The sequence below is a fragment of the Varroa jacobsoni genome, unplaced genomic scaffold (genome assembly GCF_002532875.2).
Source record: "Varroa jacobsoni isolate VJ856 unplaced genomic scaffold, vjacob_1.0 scaffold_5, whole genome shotgun sequence".
Classification (NCBI taxonomy): Eukaryota; Metazoa; Arthropoda; class Arachnida; order Mesostigmata; family Varroidae; genus Varroa; species Varroa jacobsoni.
The window spans coordinates 174,213-188,457 of NW_019212907.1; the positions used below are offsets into that span (position 1 = coordinate 174,213).

General features: G+C 36.7%; 3 protein-coding genes across 22 annotated transcripts in view; 2 read left to right on the forward strand and 1 right to left on the reverse strand.

Annotated features, from left to right (window-relative positions):
- The first annotated feature begins 636 nt into the window (after window positions 1–636).
- LOC111258902 (uncharacterized) lies at window positions 637–3,162 on the forward strand. 2 transcript variants are annotated; one of them, XM_022830574.2, is made up of 4 exons: window positions 637–723; window positions 1,773–1,969; window positions 2,337–2,441; window positions 2,923–3,162. In XM_022830574.2, the coding sequence occupies exons 1-4, from the start codon at window positions 657–659 to the stop codon at window positions 2,989–2,991; spliced, it is 438 nt and encodes a 145-aa protein (XP_022686309.1). In that variant the 5' UTR covers window positions 637–656; the 3' UTR covers window positions 2,992–3,162. The 2 variants fall into 2 exon arrangements, with proteins under 2 accessions (XP_022686309.1, XP_022686239.1); XM_022830504.2 differs by lacking the exon at window positions 637–723 and adding an exon at window positions 737–1,291 and having other exon boundaries at window positions 1,763–1,969.
- Window positions 3,163–3,600: 438 nt separating this feature from the next.
- Window positions 3,601–14,165, reverse strand: LOC111258606 (uncharacterized). Of its 5 annotated transcripts, none has more exons than XM_022830188.2 (13): window positions 13,534–14,165; window positions 10,438–10,544; window positions 9,939–10,128; window positions 9,367–9,537; window positions 8,728–8,908; window positions 8,470–8,514; window positions 7,889–8,074; window positions 7,532–7,639; window positions 6,077–6,311; window positions 5,585–5,764; window positions 4,945–5,190; window positions 4,594–4,707; window positions 3,601–4,190 (listed from the first exon to the last, which is right to left on the reverse strand). In XM_022830188.2, the coding sequence occupies exons 2-13, from the start codon at window positions 10,486–10,488 to the stop codon at window positions 3,978–3,980; spliced, it is 1,920 nt and encodes a 639-aa protein (XP_022685923.1). In that variant the 5' UTR covers window positions 10,489–10,544; window positions 13,534–14,165; the 3' UTR covers window positions 3,601–3,977. The 5 variants fall into 5 exon arrangements, with proteins under 5 accessions (XP_022685923.1, XP_022685848.1, XP_022685778.1 ...); XM_022830113.1 differs by lacking the exon at window positions 13,534–14,165 and adding an exon at window positions 12,138–12,199; XM_022830043.2 differs by lacking the exon at window positions 13,534–14,165 and adding an exon at window positions 11,805–12,084.
- The window catches only part of Sec16 (endoplasmic reticulum export factor secretory 16), a 25,667-nt gene continuing 23,705 nt past the window's right edge, over window positions 12,284–14,245 (forward strand). For 5 of the 15 annotated variants that reach the window (XM_022855368.2, XM_022855451.2, XM_086968180.1 and 2 more), the window contains exon 1: window positions 12,284–13,185. The gene's annotated coding sequence lies outside the window, so the exon portion shown is untranslated. The remainder of the gene's footprint in view (window positions 13,186–14,245) is intronic. The other 10 variants (XM_022854861.2, XM_022855284.2, XM_022855922.2 and 7 more) reach the window with 3 other exon arrangements.

The window sequence follows — 14,245 nt, forward strand, 5'->3', positions numbered from 1 at the left end:
GACCTTAACTAAAATAATATTGTATATCGAAAGCTCGTGTAGGTGCAGATCGGCTAAGTCTCTCTGCTGCATAAATTAAATCATGGAATTGTGTCTACATTTAATCTATTGTTTGGCTGACTCCTCTTTTAATTTCGGAAGCTCCATCGTTTTCTCACATAGGAGCTTTATCGAAAAGCTCCCGTGTGCGCTAATCTTGAATTCGATTTCTAGAAGTTCGTTCGTCGAATAGTAACATTTGGCAAGAGCTCGCTTTCCGATAAACAAGCTATTTTGTGCCAAATGTTGTATCTGTCTATGCTTAACGTCCTACCAATAGAGATTCTCTATTATCATGAAAAGCTGTCTTTGTAGTTTATCATCGTATCGTAATGTGGTCACCTCGTAATCTCACCAATTGAATTGAGGTTAGCCATAGTGCGATGTTGGTGCGGGCATTTCGAGACGCATTTTCCGCTACAATCACACATTTCAAGCGATATATGGGTCGTATTGCTATGAATTTAAAGCATGACGCTTGATATGAGGTCCGAAACTGTCTCATACGAATAACCAAGAAAGTCTTTCCGCTGCACAATTCTGTAGAATGTCAACAGTTTATCATTAAATATTTCTAATTGATAAAGAAGCTTAACGCTAAACTGTAATGTAACACAATGTATCTGTTCGATTTGCAATACAGACAAGCGTCCTGTGTAGCACGCATGATACTTCGGCAAAAAGGTTGAGTTTTCCGAAATGCAGTATCCTATTTAGTGCTACCACAAGAACATGACACAATGACTTACGTGTTAATTTAAGCCACGTAAGAGCATTGGCATAACCAACTCGCTACCTCTAAACTCTTGTTGGTTTAATCATAACGGTTACAATTGTGGCTGCTGCTGATTTCCATTTGAGCGTCTATTTGCGTTAGTTATCGAATCGATCGAAGTTTGGCCACCAAATTTTTGGGCATTGTGTTGTTAGATAATTGTAACAGTGTATGATTATATAGATTTTTCGTGCACCCAAAGGGCTAACATACGTTTTTATTGGACAAACTTGCCCACTAAAGAACTGGCTAGCTAGGCGCAGACTTTATACATGCTAGTTGTAATTGTTTTGTTAGCTGATTGTCTCTTCGCAACAAGAAATGGTTTCTACTGGTTCACCAGTTCCGCCGTCCCCTAGTCCTACGCTATCTAAGCAGTCTTATCAGTCCTTAAGAGACCATGATGAAGAACCCTATGAAGGCTTGGCAACGTCTAAGGGAAAGCTGGTTAGCTTGTCTGTGTTTACCATACAACTTGTAAGTTTTACGCTTTATTATTTGGGTACAATAAAACGCACCATATCTCAGTTTTGTTCTTAAAAGGCAGGCGCACCTACATTTAGTTGGCTTAGATAGATTCTGCCATATGGATAGACTGAACAACTGTACGGCCGCTGTTTTCTAATGTTGGATTTTTTTCCAATTTCGATCATTGTACTGCTTAACTTCCGGTAAGTAAAGATTTTTAAGATGCACATAGTCCGCATATAGAGTATTTTTAAATTTATGTTTGGAGACTTCGAAAGCACGAATATTGTTTTTGAGGCAAACAACGTTGATATACATATATAGCATTCTGTGACAAATTCTTTTTATGAAGAACTAGAAAGGCTGAGTAGGGTTAAAGAATCAGAATACCCAAAAAAGCAATCAGAATACCCAAAAAAGTTTCCAACATGCATAGTAATCCGTAAATTTACCGAAATGTTTGTATGACCGGTGAAAAAGGTTCTCGCAGTGGTCATCTTAGTGTTTTATGGAGCTTCGGCAGCTATGAGGGATGTAAGTGAAGCAGGCTTAATTTGCATCGCCATGACCGCTTGCACAGCGGTCGTACTGGTTACACCTGTCATTAACCAGGTTGCTTGGAAAACCGCGGATAACAACACCGATGGTTATAGCGCCAGGCCGGAACAAGCTATAATTTCTGCCGAGGTAAGTACAGGCGCCCCATTCTATCTATAACATCATTTGTAACAATTTGTGCTCATCTCTTCTGTCAAGGTCAGTTTAACCAAAATCAAAAATGCGTCTGCTGAATTTCCGTTAAATTATAACAGAATTGCAAGCTATCAAGCTGAGCTATATCTTTTGAATTCATTCGAGATCATTCTTTGTATGGTAACAATTTTTCAGCGATTTTTTTAACAATTTTTGTTAGCAAAATGCGAGAATTATTATAGGACTCAATGATTTTGGCTTAATAAATAGAATTTTTTGGTATATTAAGACGAAATAAATATACCAAAAACACTGATAACTTGTCGCATGCATCTTTTAACAATTTTTGTTTTGTCTATAGCGAAAGTTTCAGCACTTGATAGTTGCTATACTATACGGACTATCGATATCGCTCCTGTTGCTGATTGGTTCGAATCAACATAAAGCTCTCAACATTACCTGCGTGGTATGAAACAAAGACAAAACATTTTTCCTTTTTTAGAGAAAATTAAATCAAAGTGTTTGTGAATACTCAGCTTTTGTTTGTCGTACTTTTAGTAGAAGCCGATGTAAAGTAACATCAAGTTAAAGAAGATCAAATATTATGTGTAACATTTATGTATAGCCGCATTGCGGATATGCAAAAGAATAGCGTTTCAGATTTCATAAATGAGGTTCCTTAGCGTATACATAAAACGGAATATTATTACGGTGACGTACAGGCAAGCTCAAAAAATATTTCATATTTTTTGAGCTTGCCTGGAATAACAAAAAGAGATTTTCAAATTAAATTAAAAGGACTCATGTCCTTACCGTACTTTCTCCTGTCCAGTTAAGGGAACCGTTTAGTTCAGTAATTACTTCCTTCTATAATTTTCTAATTAATTAGTTCTAGTTTTGCTACGTTCGTTAATAAGCTTTATAATTTATTTTTACCGTATTTTCAGGTTCTCGGTTCGATGACCTGTGTATCGCATCTGCTTTACTCGATCACTCTCTTCGTCCTACATACATAAGACATTTGTATAACTAGAGCGCTCAAATCCAGATATTCGAAGCACAGAATTCACTCGCGTACGAATCTCAGCCGGATAGTCCATCCATAATGACTATATGACAGTAAACAGTCTCATAGGGCTAACATTAATACAAATATATTCTTTTATTTTTTTTAATATTTCCTAAAATTTGCGCTGTATTTCGTCTTTTATAAAAGATAATAGAGGGCAGTTGTTAGTTGAGAAACTAAGCTATTTAGATATAAATTACATCTCATGGCGATTTTATTTTGAATCCCATTCTCTTCAACTGATTAAGATAACTTAAAAGCATACCTTTATAGGCATGCAGTTAGTCTTGTATAGCGCAATACTCGGTAAGATGATACTGACTAGTTTGATCACATATGATTTTTTAATCGTAAACTTAGTCGTAAAAATAACCAGCATTTATTTTGGTGGGTAAGTTCTCGCGTGTTTACTTTATTGCTCTCCTTTCAATTTCTAATATGTTTACCTATAACTATAGCTCTATTAGAAAACAATAGACGTCTGCTTGTTCTATGTTGTTATTGCATTTCCGTTCCTTTGTTTCCGCAACTATATATATACATTACACTGAGAAAATACGTTTAGAACTTTATTGAGTCACAATTTTTCATTTTTCATTTGAAACTCTAAGTAAGCTACCCGCTATTCGGTTAGTAGTTTATCACTAGTAGGCAATAAATACATATATATTTGTTAACGCTGCAAAAATGGCTATTTATCTTCAGCATAAACAATTCATAGGTTATATAGTTAATGATTTATACAGTGCAGGTAATATGTGCACATGACCTTTGTCCTATAGTATGCCCATGGTAAAAGTATGCAGTATGCAGAAGAATACATTAGACGTACGCTTTTAGACGAATATATATTTATGTATATACAATGCACACCTGTTTTTGGCATTTCATATTTTGGTTTTAGCTACATTGGTTAACAATGTTAGGCCTGATCTAAGCAAGCGCGTCAATGTAGCCGATTTCGTGTCCTTCAAAGTTAGATTCATCTTCGCGAAAGAAATTTGACTTTGTCGATGCCCCAAGCTGCTCATAGATCAGATCCAAAGTGTCCTGCAGCACGACTTGTTTAAGAACTGTCACCGCGTTTGAGAAATGCTGAATGTAAGATGCGTTCCGAAGTGTCTTCGTGAATAACACCTTGTGTTTCTAAAATATTCTTATTGTTGTTACTAATCCTATATTGTTAATATGATTAATACAGAGTTACTTTATGATACCAGTGAACAGCTTACAAGATTGGGTAATCTATAACGCGAGGTAAACGATGTCCAATCTGACTGAGCCTTTTGCCTTAAATAAGCTTACTTCTTTTTCAATGTATGAAAAAAGAAAAACAGCCAAATCTGATAATGATATATGCATCAGTTTTAACCGACGTATTCTTGTTCCCCGATATATATTTAATCTCTCTATAAAGTGCAAGTGCCACATGCTTTAAAAAAGCAAAGATGTGCAGCAGATACCTAATGATTCTCTTTTCCATCCCCGCAAAACTCCCAAATGAAATAATCGTCAACAATAGAAATCTATTTAATCGAGAAGAACTCACCCTTTTAAAGTGTATCTGTTTCTTTTCAGTATCAGGTTCAAATGATATCTCGCTGTCATAGACAAGAATGTCGCTTTCCATGACCCAGATAACTAAAACATCTGGTGATGATTCCTGCTCATTAAAGAACGACACAAAGCTACTATTAGTACCGCCATATTGAAGGCATTGACAACATAACAATTAATGCATTAGACACATAAGCTAGCTCTGAGCAAAGCAAAGCATTGCTTGCGAGAATAATCTTGTTACCCATCTAGCGAAAATAGATCAAAAATGAATCATTGAGAGCTAGAATAGAGAAAAAGTTCGTACGTTTAATACAGTATAAAAAACAACAGCAACACTTACCGACATCAGAAAAAGGCGGACTTGAAATTTGTACGCAATGAGCTGACGAAGCAACCGAGCTATAAGCTGCTGGTAACTAAGTTTTGCTATCACTTCCTGATTTTCACAATTTTCAAGCAGCACACGAACCCGGTAGAATGATACGCGCCTTGAATTGCTTTTTACAGGTTGACTTCGCGGATACGTTGTTACACCCACAATTATCTTACATTCGGGACAGAGAATACTGTCGCCTAGTATTTGTTTCTGTTAATGATAAGTTAAACCGAATCAATTACAACTATTTTTCCTAATAATAGTAAAACATAATTTGATTGACTAGTAAATATGAACCATGCTAGAGTTAGTACCCCGGTACGCAAACATCAAATACGTATGCGTCCTTCCAAATAGCAATTAACATCGGGATGAATTCGTTATATCATGATATACTTACTTAGCCGCCCATGTACATCGCTAAATACAATGTTGGAATTTTATCATTATCCAATATTATCATTTTTGGACTTGGTTGGTTTGATTCAATAGGTGCCGTAAATGTTTTGTGGCTCTCTGACTGGTTTTCATTAAAAAATGAAGGCAAAAAAACATGACACATTGTATATTTAAAATGTGATACATATTCTTCAAAATTGCTTACCGCGACATCGTCTGACAAAATCTCTTCGTCGACGACAAACTTGTTGACCGTGAAGAACAGCTCGCTAGCATCTAGTGTTATTGGCTTTTGCTTTACGTTTGCCAGTCGTTCATTTTCGCGTGACACGTATGTGAAGTACTCATGCAACACGTTAGGGTAATACCAATAAGTAAAGCCTATCTACAATAAGGGTCAATATAAAAATTGATTGCACGTGTTTATTTGTATACAAAGAGCCTGCTCATCTTACATTACTTCCAGAGTACGTGGTGTACATAAAAATATAAGTGTTACCACAATACTATAACGAATTCGGACTTTATGTATTTCAAAACAACAGAAGAAAGGTACTTACTGATGACAAATCTCTAATATATCTGCAATGACATTTCCAATTGCTTTTGTTTGTAGTATGTAAGCATGGCTTGAAGGATGGATTAAATAAAATATCGTCAATAGGATTGCATTCGAGTTTGCAGTAGAGATTGTTACCTCAGAAATATCAGGTAGCGATACTTGTAGGTGTCCGTCCTCTTGTTTAATTCGCACCGTTTGCTTTAATATGCTACCTGTGTTTACAACCAGATCAACGTCTTTGACGTTCTCGTTAGGATATTTGGCGATACTTGCTTCCTCCTCTTCTCCTTGCGTAGCATTGCTTGTTGAGACAATGTTCTTTACGAAGCGTTTTTTTAAGGTGACACTCGATAACTGTAGTGCCGAATAGCTGTTGGAAACATGGTAATGATTTATATATGAATACCAGCGCATACTTGCTTCGCCTACCTAGTATTCGAATAGTAAGTAACCAGGCTTGGTTGCAGCTTCTTCAATCAGAAAAAGAAGCTTAGCTTTTCGTGCTCAAAAAATGCATAAAAAAATAATAAAAGCACGATATGTTCGTCCAAAGTAACATGTTGGTTAGAACGAACAAAAGAATTGGCTCCGTGTTGCGTTTGTTTAATTTGTGCTGATGAATGTTTTAGTCCTATGCGAAAAAAAAACAGCTAACTATCACCATTATGAATCGACTTCATTTGCAGCTACTTTTGACACTTCGAACTCGTTAGATGCAGTGCCTCTTTATAAGACCTCTATGCAAATTACACCCCGACGATATCACGACATTCATACGTTGGAGGAACAAACATAGACGCATCTGTAAGGGATAGAATAAAGGGCGCTAACCGAGTAACGGATTACCTCATGAAAATTTTGAAAACACAGTACGATGAGCATTTTCTATGAGTAGCTATATATACGTCGCCGCAGAGACGCCCTCTTTTCTAGGCAACTCTTAGGGCCCTTTATTCCGCGCTTATAAAGACCGTCAGAACCACCACAGTTCAGTAAGCGCGACATGCTATTTTTTTCGGTTACCAGCAATAACGAGAACTGCGCAAAAAAACTATTTCGAACCCTATGCGTATTGCCAATGAATTGAATAATACAGTTCAGCATATAGATTTCTTCTTTTCCGTGCTCCGCTGCTCGACAATCTTTACATAAACACACAACAAAGCTTGATTCGTGTACTACTATATTATAGTGCTATATTATGATTATCGCAGTTACTCTGTTTGTAGTCATTGTAGTTTTCTTATCATCCATAAATATGAAAAGTATATGTTCCTTAGGACCCTAGCAAACGTAATAAAAAGGTGCAATAAATGCATTTTATTTGCCGATACGCGGGGATAAGAACACTTAAAAACAGATACATCATAAGAATAAAGTAGCTTAGATAAACTACCTTGCGAACTATTCGCCGTGAGTCTCTTTACTTCTAACTAAACATATGCTTTTAAACTTACAAGTTCTTAAGAAGAGAGCATACGACTTTCAGCGCTGTAAAAAACGCTAGAATAATATAACACAAATAACAAAAAGCTTGCTCATAGCACAAATACTCTTGAAAGTACCAAAAATTGATTCAGCCATACACACCTTGGCTTAATTGATATCGTCTTGGAGTACGGATCTTCAATACAGGTTCGTTTTTCTTCTTTTGGTTCTTCTTCGTGTCGACTAGAAGTACTTGCTCTCTTGTCATTGCTAAATAAAATTGAGAAATAGTTCTCTAATAATACGGTGTGGCAAAATGTTTTGCGTGCAAAATTTTTATAATACGAACTATAATATGAGACTCGTATCTAAAATCCGCCAGTGAGAATATCTGGTTGACTTTAATATTTTGGTAATTATATCTTGACTAGTAATAAGTTAAACAAAATCAACATTTGACTGAAAAAGAAAGGTTTCACAAATAATTTACAAATATAAGTAAACGCGATAAACATTTGCCTCAACACTGTCTCAACTGGTCCCAAAGGTAAATTGCCGGTGTCTTGGCTATTATCTTTCGTGCATACTGTTCTTGTAGCTGCAACAGTCACAACTGTCTGCACGATTCGAAGGGCAGCTACTGCCTTTGCAGCATCTCGCTCCGCGTAAGCGGCTTCCTCTGCATTGGCCGCTTCTTCCAGAGCTCTAAAATGTATAGGAAGAGTTGATGAAAATAGCAGACAAAATGCTAAATAAGGCATTAAATAACCAGCGTCACGATTGTTAAATTCGACGCTAATCGTTTTATGTTAATGCGTCACTAATAGATTAAAAAAAAGGATAAAACTGATTTTGTCGAACTCGCGAATCTACCTAATAAAGACATTTGGATATAATTGAACTGTGTAACACTTCTATAACGGTTAAAGTATTTGCTTGACGGCATTTTGAATCCATTTATAATACTACGATGTTGCAGAAACAATATTTGACTTGTTGTTTGTATGGTAATGTTTTTGTACTGCTTTAGCTAGGTCTATATAATACTACATCGCAAAAACTAAAGTATATTACATTCATGCGTAATTCTAGACACCTACACTCGATAATTAGGTGTTGTTGTCCCGCTATTCTCATGTGGTTGTCTGAAACAGAAAGTTATATATCGATCATAATGAGTTTCAGGTTAATTGCTCTAACAAAAATTAGAAACTGCGTTTGTCGGAAATTCGTCGTTAGAGTTAAGTGCTAGCTGTGTTTAACGGCTAAATCTTCGTTATATCAATCAGAATGCCATTACAGTCCATCGTCGCCATCCTGGTTTCACTTTTTAAACAGCTATTTAGGCAAAAGCTTACCCTTGACAGTTACGTCCATTTTCGTGCACTGGGTGACAAAAAAAATCATTTTCCGACGGACACAGTCCACTGTTGGGACAGGGCAGTATTCTTCTAAATAAAACGGGTTTCTTTAACATAGACGATAAGCATGCCTCACAACGTATGTCGTGAAACCTGTTGGAAGCCTGTTCAAATTCACCTATAATATTAATAAAGAATGTTCGATAATTTACTTAATTTGTATGTTTAATCGTACCCTATGGTAATCATACGGTGTTTACATGAAAAATTTATCTAGCTATCAGAGATTCATAAGATTCAGTGCTTGCTTTAACCTTAAAATCCTTAAAGCCCCTCGGAGCAACTAAAATGAGTTTGAATGCTCTTGCCGTAATCTTTTAGGTCATCAGTGACTCTATGAGTTTTATGCCACTAGATTCGTCAGCTGAAACGTGTACGGTAAATAATCACACTATATTAATATTCTTTCAAAAAAGTTCGTTTGTCCGATTTTGGGCTACATTAAGCATCACTTATAGTACATGGAAAATAAGCATATCTTTATATATAATCTTTATATATTGGAAGATATCACACCTGTATATGAAACTTTGCTTTGTCACTGATCAGTATTATATATTTCACGTTCCGTCTCACCTCTGAAAACGCTAGGCACCGGAGTATCGGGTGGGTTGATCATTCTGCATTTTATGAATGTTAATCCTGACGAAGTACTGTAAATTGACGAAAGGGTTCCATCCTCTAACGTGGTCCACGTATGATCCGTATCAAACTTACTAAGTCCACGCAGGTCAAGTTGAAAGAACGCTGGAAGAAAAACAAGACAGTAGTCTAATACGTTATTCAACAAACGTTTGGAAAACTATCAAGAAAATGTATTACAAAAGCTCACAAAGACACTCATTTAGTTAAATTTTGTTCATTAATCTAAATTACTATAAGATTAGAAATTAAAACTGCTTGATTAATGGGGCTAACCCCGGTGATTCATTTTCTATGATATTCGCGGCTTAATAGCGGCCTTGGTCAAATTGTATGCATAACCATGAACCCTCCGACAAATTGTCGAACAGACGGACATCACGAGAGACAGTACATATATTATATAGCACACATGTTAATTAGTTTTTAAGGTTTTCATGTGAACAGTTTTCAGCATATACTATATGCTGTATGTATGTAAATGAAAGAAGAAAGTTCCTACTAACGTGGCATTTGAAAGCAGATACTCTCCTCTTTATAGGGAAAGTAAAATTCAATTTGCTTTGGTTGGAGACGAACTTCGATGTCAATACATGTAATATTTGAGCGTACTGAAAATGTGCAGATGTTATGCCGAGGACGAAACTCCATAAGAAATATTCCATTTAACTTGCACTGACTTGCGGTTGCAGTTTCCTGTAAATTAGATATAATTTGAAAACAAAGCGCGCCACTCTATAATTAAAATGCACGATACAGCTATTTAATAATGGAAATGCTAAATCCTTTTTGAGGATACAACCTGTGATATAGGTTTTCTAGATAGAAAAACTAGTAGGACATCCTCAATTATCAGCCGTGAATTGCAGTATTACATTGTTTACTGCACACTACCTAACTGTTACATTTTCATTAAGTATTTGTGGTATTAAATTTTTTTATGGTATATTGCTCATTTTTTACGAAACGTCTCAAAAAGTCAAAATAGCAAATACGGTAACTTACTGGTAGAACGGAATTCAAAAGTGGTTGTTGTAACGGTGACGTCGAATACATTTTTGGTTCGCGAAAAAATTGCGGGCATTCATTGGGTAAGCTATACACCTGAAATGCTGTACAAATAAAGCGCTACATATAATCCATCTCGCCTAATTTTGAAGTTGAAAATTACAGACAAATCTTGTATAAACTGTAAATAAATTCTATTTTATATTTAGCTCCTCTTAATAGTCACATCTACGAGGAAATTTAGACTCCATCTATCATATATAGCTACTTCATAGGTGGATTCCAAAATTTAATACTGACAGCTTTAGTAGAACTCGAGATTTGTCAAAACAGGAAGGTTTCAGGGTAATTTTTGTTCACTAGCATGGCTGTAGTTACTAGTACAACCGTTTTGTGATCATTAATCCATGAAGCGAAACCCTCCAAACAAATGTATTAATTTACCAACGAATTCCAAAACTCCTTAGAATGAGCTCAAAATAAGCGATGAATCATTTGATAAAAATTCATATGCCCTACCCGACATACACAATCTGACCAAATGTATTTTGCACAGTGAGGTTAGTTGTAAATATGCTAGTTCAATTAGTTCAAATATTAGTAAAAAAAAAGGAACAACGAGGAACATTGTGTTCGGAATTAAATAGTCTAGATTGTCTGCTTTTCGTGTGTACAAACTATGCTAGTTAAAAGAATTTCAGTATAAAATTTCCTTAACTACATACAGAGTTCGTTGGTGAATGTGGGATAAAGGTATTATACTAACTGAAAATTAATTTTGATCTATTAAGTTTGCTTGGTATCTTGAGAATTTTGGTAATGCATTTACTATGCATGTTCACTCAACATAAGAATTATAATTTTAGAAAAATGAATCGGACGGAAACACCAGACCCAGAGGCCGGTTGTGCTGGTGTTTTAATACGTTCATATACTCCCAGTGGCTTTTTATTCAGCGAGATGAGAATGAAGGTCAGACTTACTTGTAAACAATGAAACAATAGTAAATCGATTGGAGTTGTTTGCTATCGTTAAACGATTTACAATAATCATAAAAATCGTAAATAAGAATTTCTTATTCGTTCGTTTCATATTAAGTTCCTGGACCTTGTTATCGTGTCGAACAAAAGTCACATGTACGAAAAACTGGATTGCAACTATCAACATTACCCATATCTTTAAAGAGGTTACCATATATTAGTGATAAATTTTTAGTATTTAGTAAAATTGAATTCAGCATACATCTAAACACAAACCACCATAGAGCACAAAACGTATATATGGTAAACCATGATGGGTACTGTAATTCGCGCGCCTTAAACCAAGGTCTGATTTGATCATCTGTAATACGACCTTTAGCTTACCTAGTCGTCTTAAAAATATTTTCGGGACTTTAAATAAACGACAGATTTATTTGCATCGACATAAAAGAAGCTGTGCATAGCTTTACGTCCAATTTAAAATGAAACACAATGATTTCCGGCGTTTTCTAGCAACACTTCAGCCAAAGCTCATAGAACTCATGTCACATCGCTAAAACGCGTGGGAAAGAGAAGAAAACAGGCGCTCGCGCGAATTTTTGAAACACTCGTGTATTATCTTCTCGACAACATTTTGTTAAAATTAATCTTTCCAGTTCAAAAGAAATCTTCTCTAATATCTCTAAAAGTACGGCCGCGAAATCGTACAATTCATACCTAGTTTCTGTTAATATAACACGTTCGTGTCTGTCATCTGGGGTCTTTACTAGACACTAAGTCTACATGGACGACTTGGTATTGGGCTTGTTCGAACCGTGGTGGTACTATTTGTGGTTCGTGGTTCGTTTTCCTGATGAGTTGTCTCGTTGGGGCGCTCTATAGATGGCGAGTATGGCCAATGGCAGTGAACAGGCCAGGCGTTCGGAACCTGTTTAGCGCTAGTCCGTTTGCATACAGTTTTAAGAGCAGTGTTAGTTGTTTGTAATTGGTTACCTGGCAAAAAAACTTCTGACTGTGTAGGTGTAACTAGTGGGCTGTAGGGCAGGAGTAGTTGTCTCAGTAAGGAACTAAGCGACCAGGGTGCAAAGGCTGCAGCATCTGTGTAGACAGATACGAATCCAGCATTCGGCCGTAGCTATACCACCACTTCGCATATGCTAAGGGAGATAGCAATAGCAGCTGTGGATAAGTCGCTCTTAGTCAATAGTGAAAGGGAACGAAGAAGATTCAAATTGCATTTCGTGCTCTTCCACTCTCAGATCAACTGTTATGACTCCTATTGCTGCCTTTGTATAAACGGAAACCTACTGGCAGATCTGTTCCCCTACTACCTACAACTGTCGCAACTGAATGGCGGAATAGTGTGGGCATAAGTTACCGTCGTTCCGCTACGTGTACGTGAATGGATGTATTCGGACTGAATCTTCGTTTTTGTTTTTTCAATATCGACCAGAGTATATATATGACTCTGGCATGAATGCATGACTATATTAGAAAAATAGTTCTTTTCTTGCTGAAATCGTTTTATCTTCTTGGGTGGTTCTTGTCTAAACGAACAACATTGACACGGGCTGGAGTTGATCTGACGGGTGCAGCAGCCTTTACCCAACGAAGCATGGTTGCAACTGTCTATACGACAAGCCGTCAGTGAAGGGAAATGGCCACGGTGTCAGCTCCCGTTCGAATTTCCGTCTTCAGCCATCGTGAGGAGAGATAGCTGATTCCGGATCGTCACGAAACGAACCTACGTTGATTACTACGCGAGGTACGTTAAAACATAATGAAAAATTAGGCGATAGCCACATTGCTGCTGCTGTTCTAAAGACGTTTTTACAATGCTAGCCGCAGCGTCTAGATGCTTCCTAGGTAATCCAATGTACCCAACCAGGATCCAGTTTTTTTTCATTTCAGTGAACAAGTTCGTGGAGCACTGATAGCGTCTTTTTACTATATTGGAAAATATGCGTGACTATTAACGTAACAACAGCACCAGGGGACGAATACATATGGAATAATCGTGTGTCCGACGTGAACAGCTGTACGCACAAGTGCCACTATGAACTATCCATCCGCCTGTAAAGCTACTGGAGAACTTCGATCCATGAGATATTACCATTCCGTTAATAGCCAATGGGATTAAACGTCTCGATGGCCATCCTTTACCACACAAACTGTGATGTTCAGATTTGGTGATAGATTCGTTTATCAAATTGCGATACGAATAACCAACTATCTGCTGCCCGAGTTTGTGTCTGCATCTATGTGCAAATATCGTTATTGCATGTGCATGTAAACCGAGGTTGTATACACTGACAAATTAGACGTAGACAATAGCAGAAGTGGTAGTAGCAGCAGTACGAGATGCTACAAGCGTCGCAATGAGGCAGAGCCGGCTGGTTTTTCACTTGGAGTAATGGTCAAGGCCAGCTTAAACAAACAAGGAAAGAAAGCGCCTGTAGTTTATAGGTCCAGTAGTATTGATTGCCAACGAAACGAACCATATGCCCATGTTTATACACTAGTAAATTGTGAACATTAGAAGTTACGGATTTGTAATGGCCTATTTTTTTTTAATCGAATACAGTAATAGTCGTTGCCCGTTCCGCATATAAGCTCCACTTGTGACATGCCACTCAACGAATCTGACGGCTTTGCGTAGTTATTAACAATGATACTGCTAGGTTTAAATAGTTATCTCAATATTGTATTTACCTGCGACTAAAATATTTTCAGATATAATCACCACACGGGTATGACAAATGTTATAACAATATTGATATTGTTATAACATTTGTCATACCCATGTGCTGATTATTTTAATATAT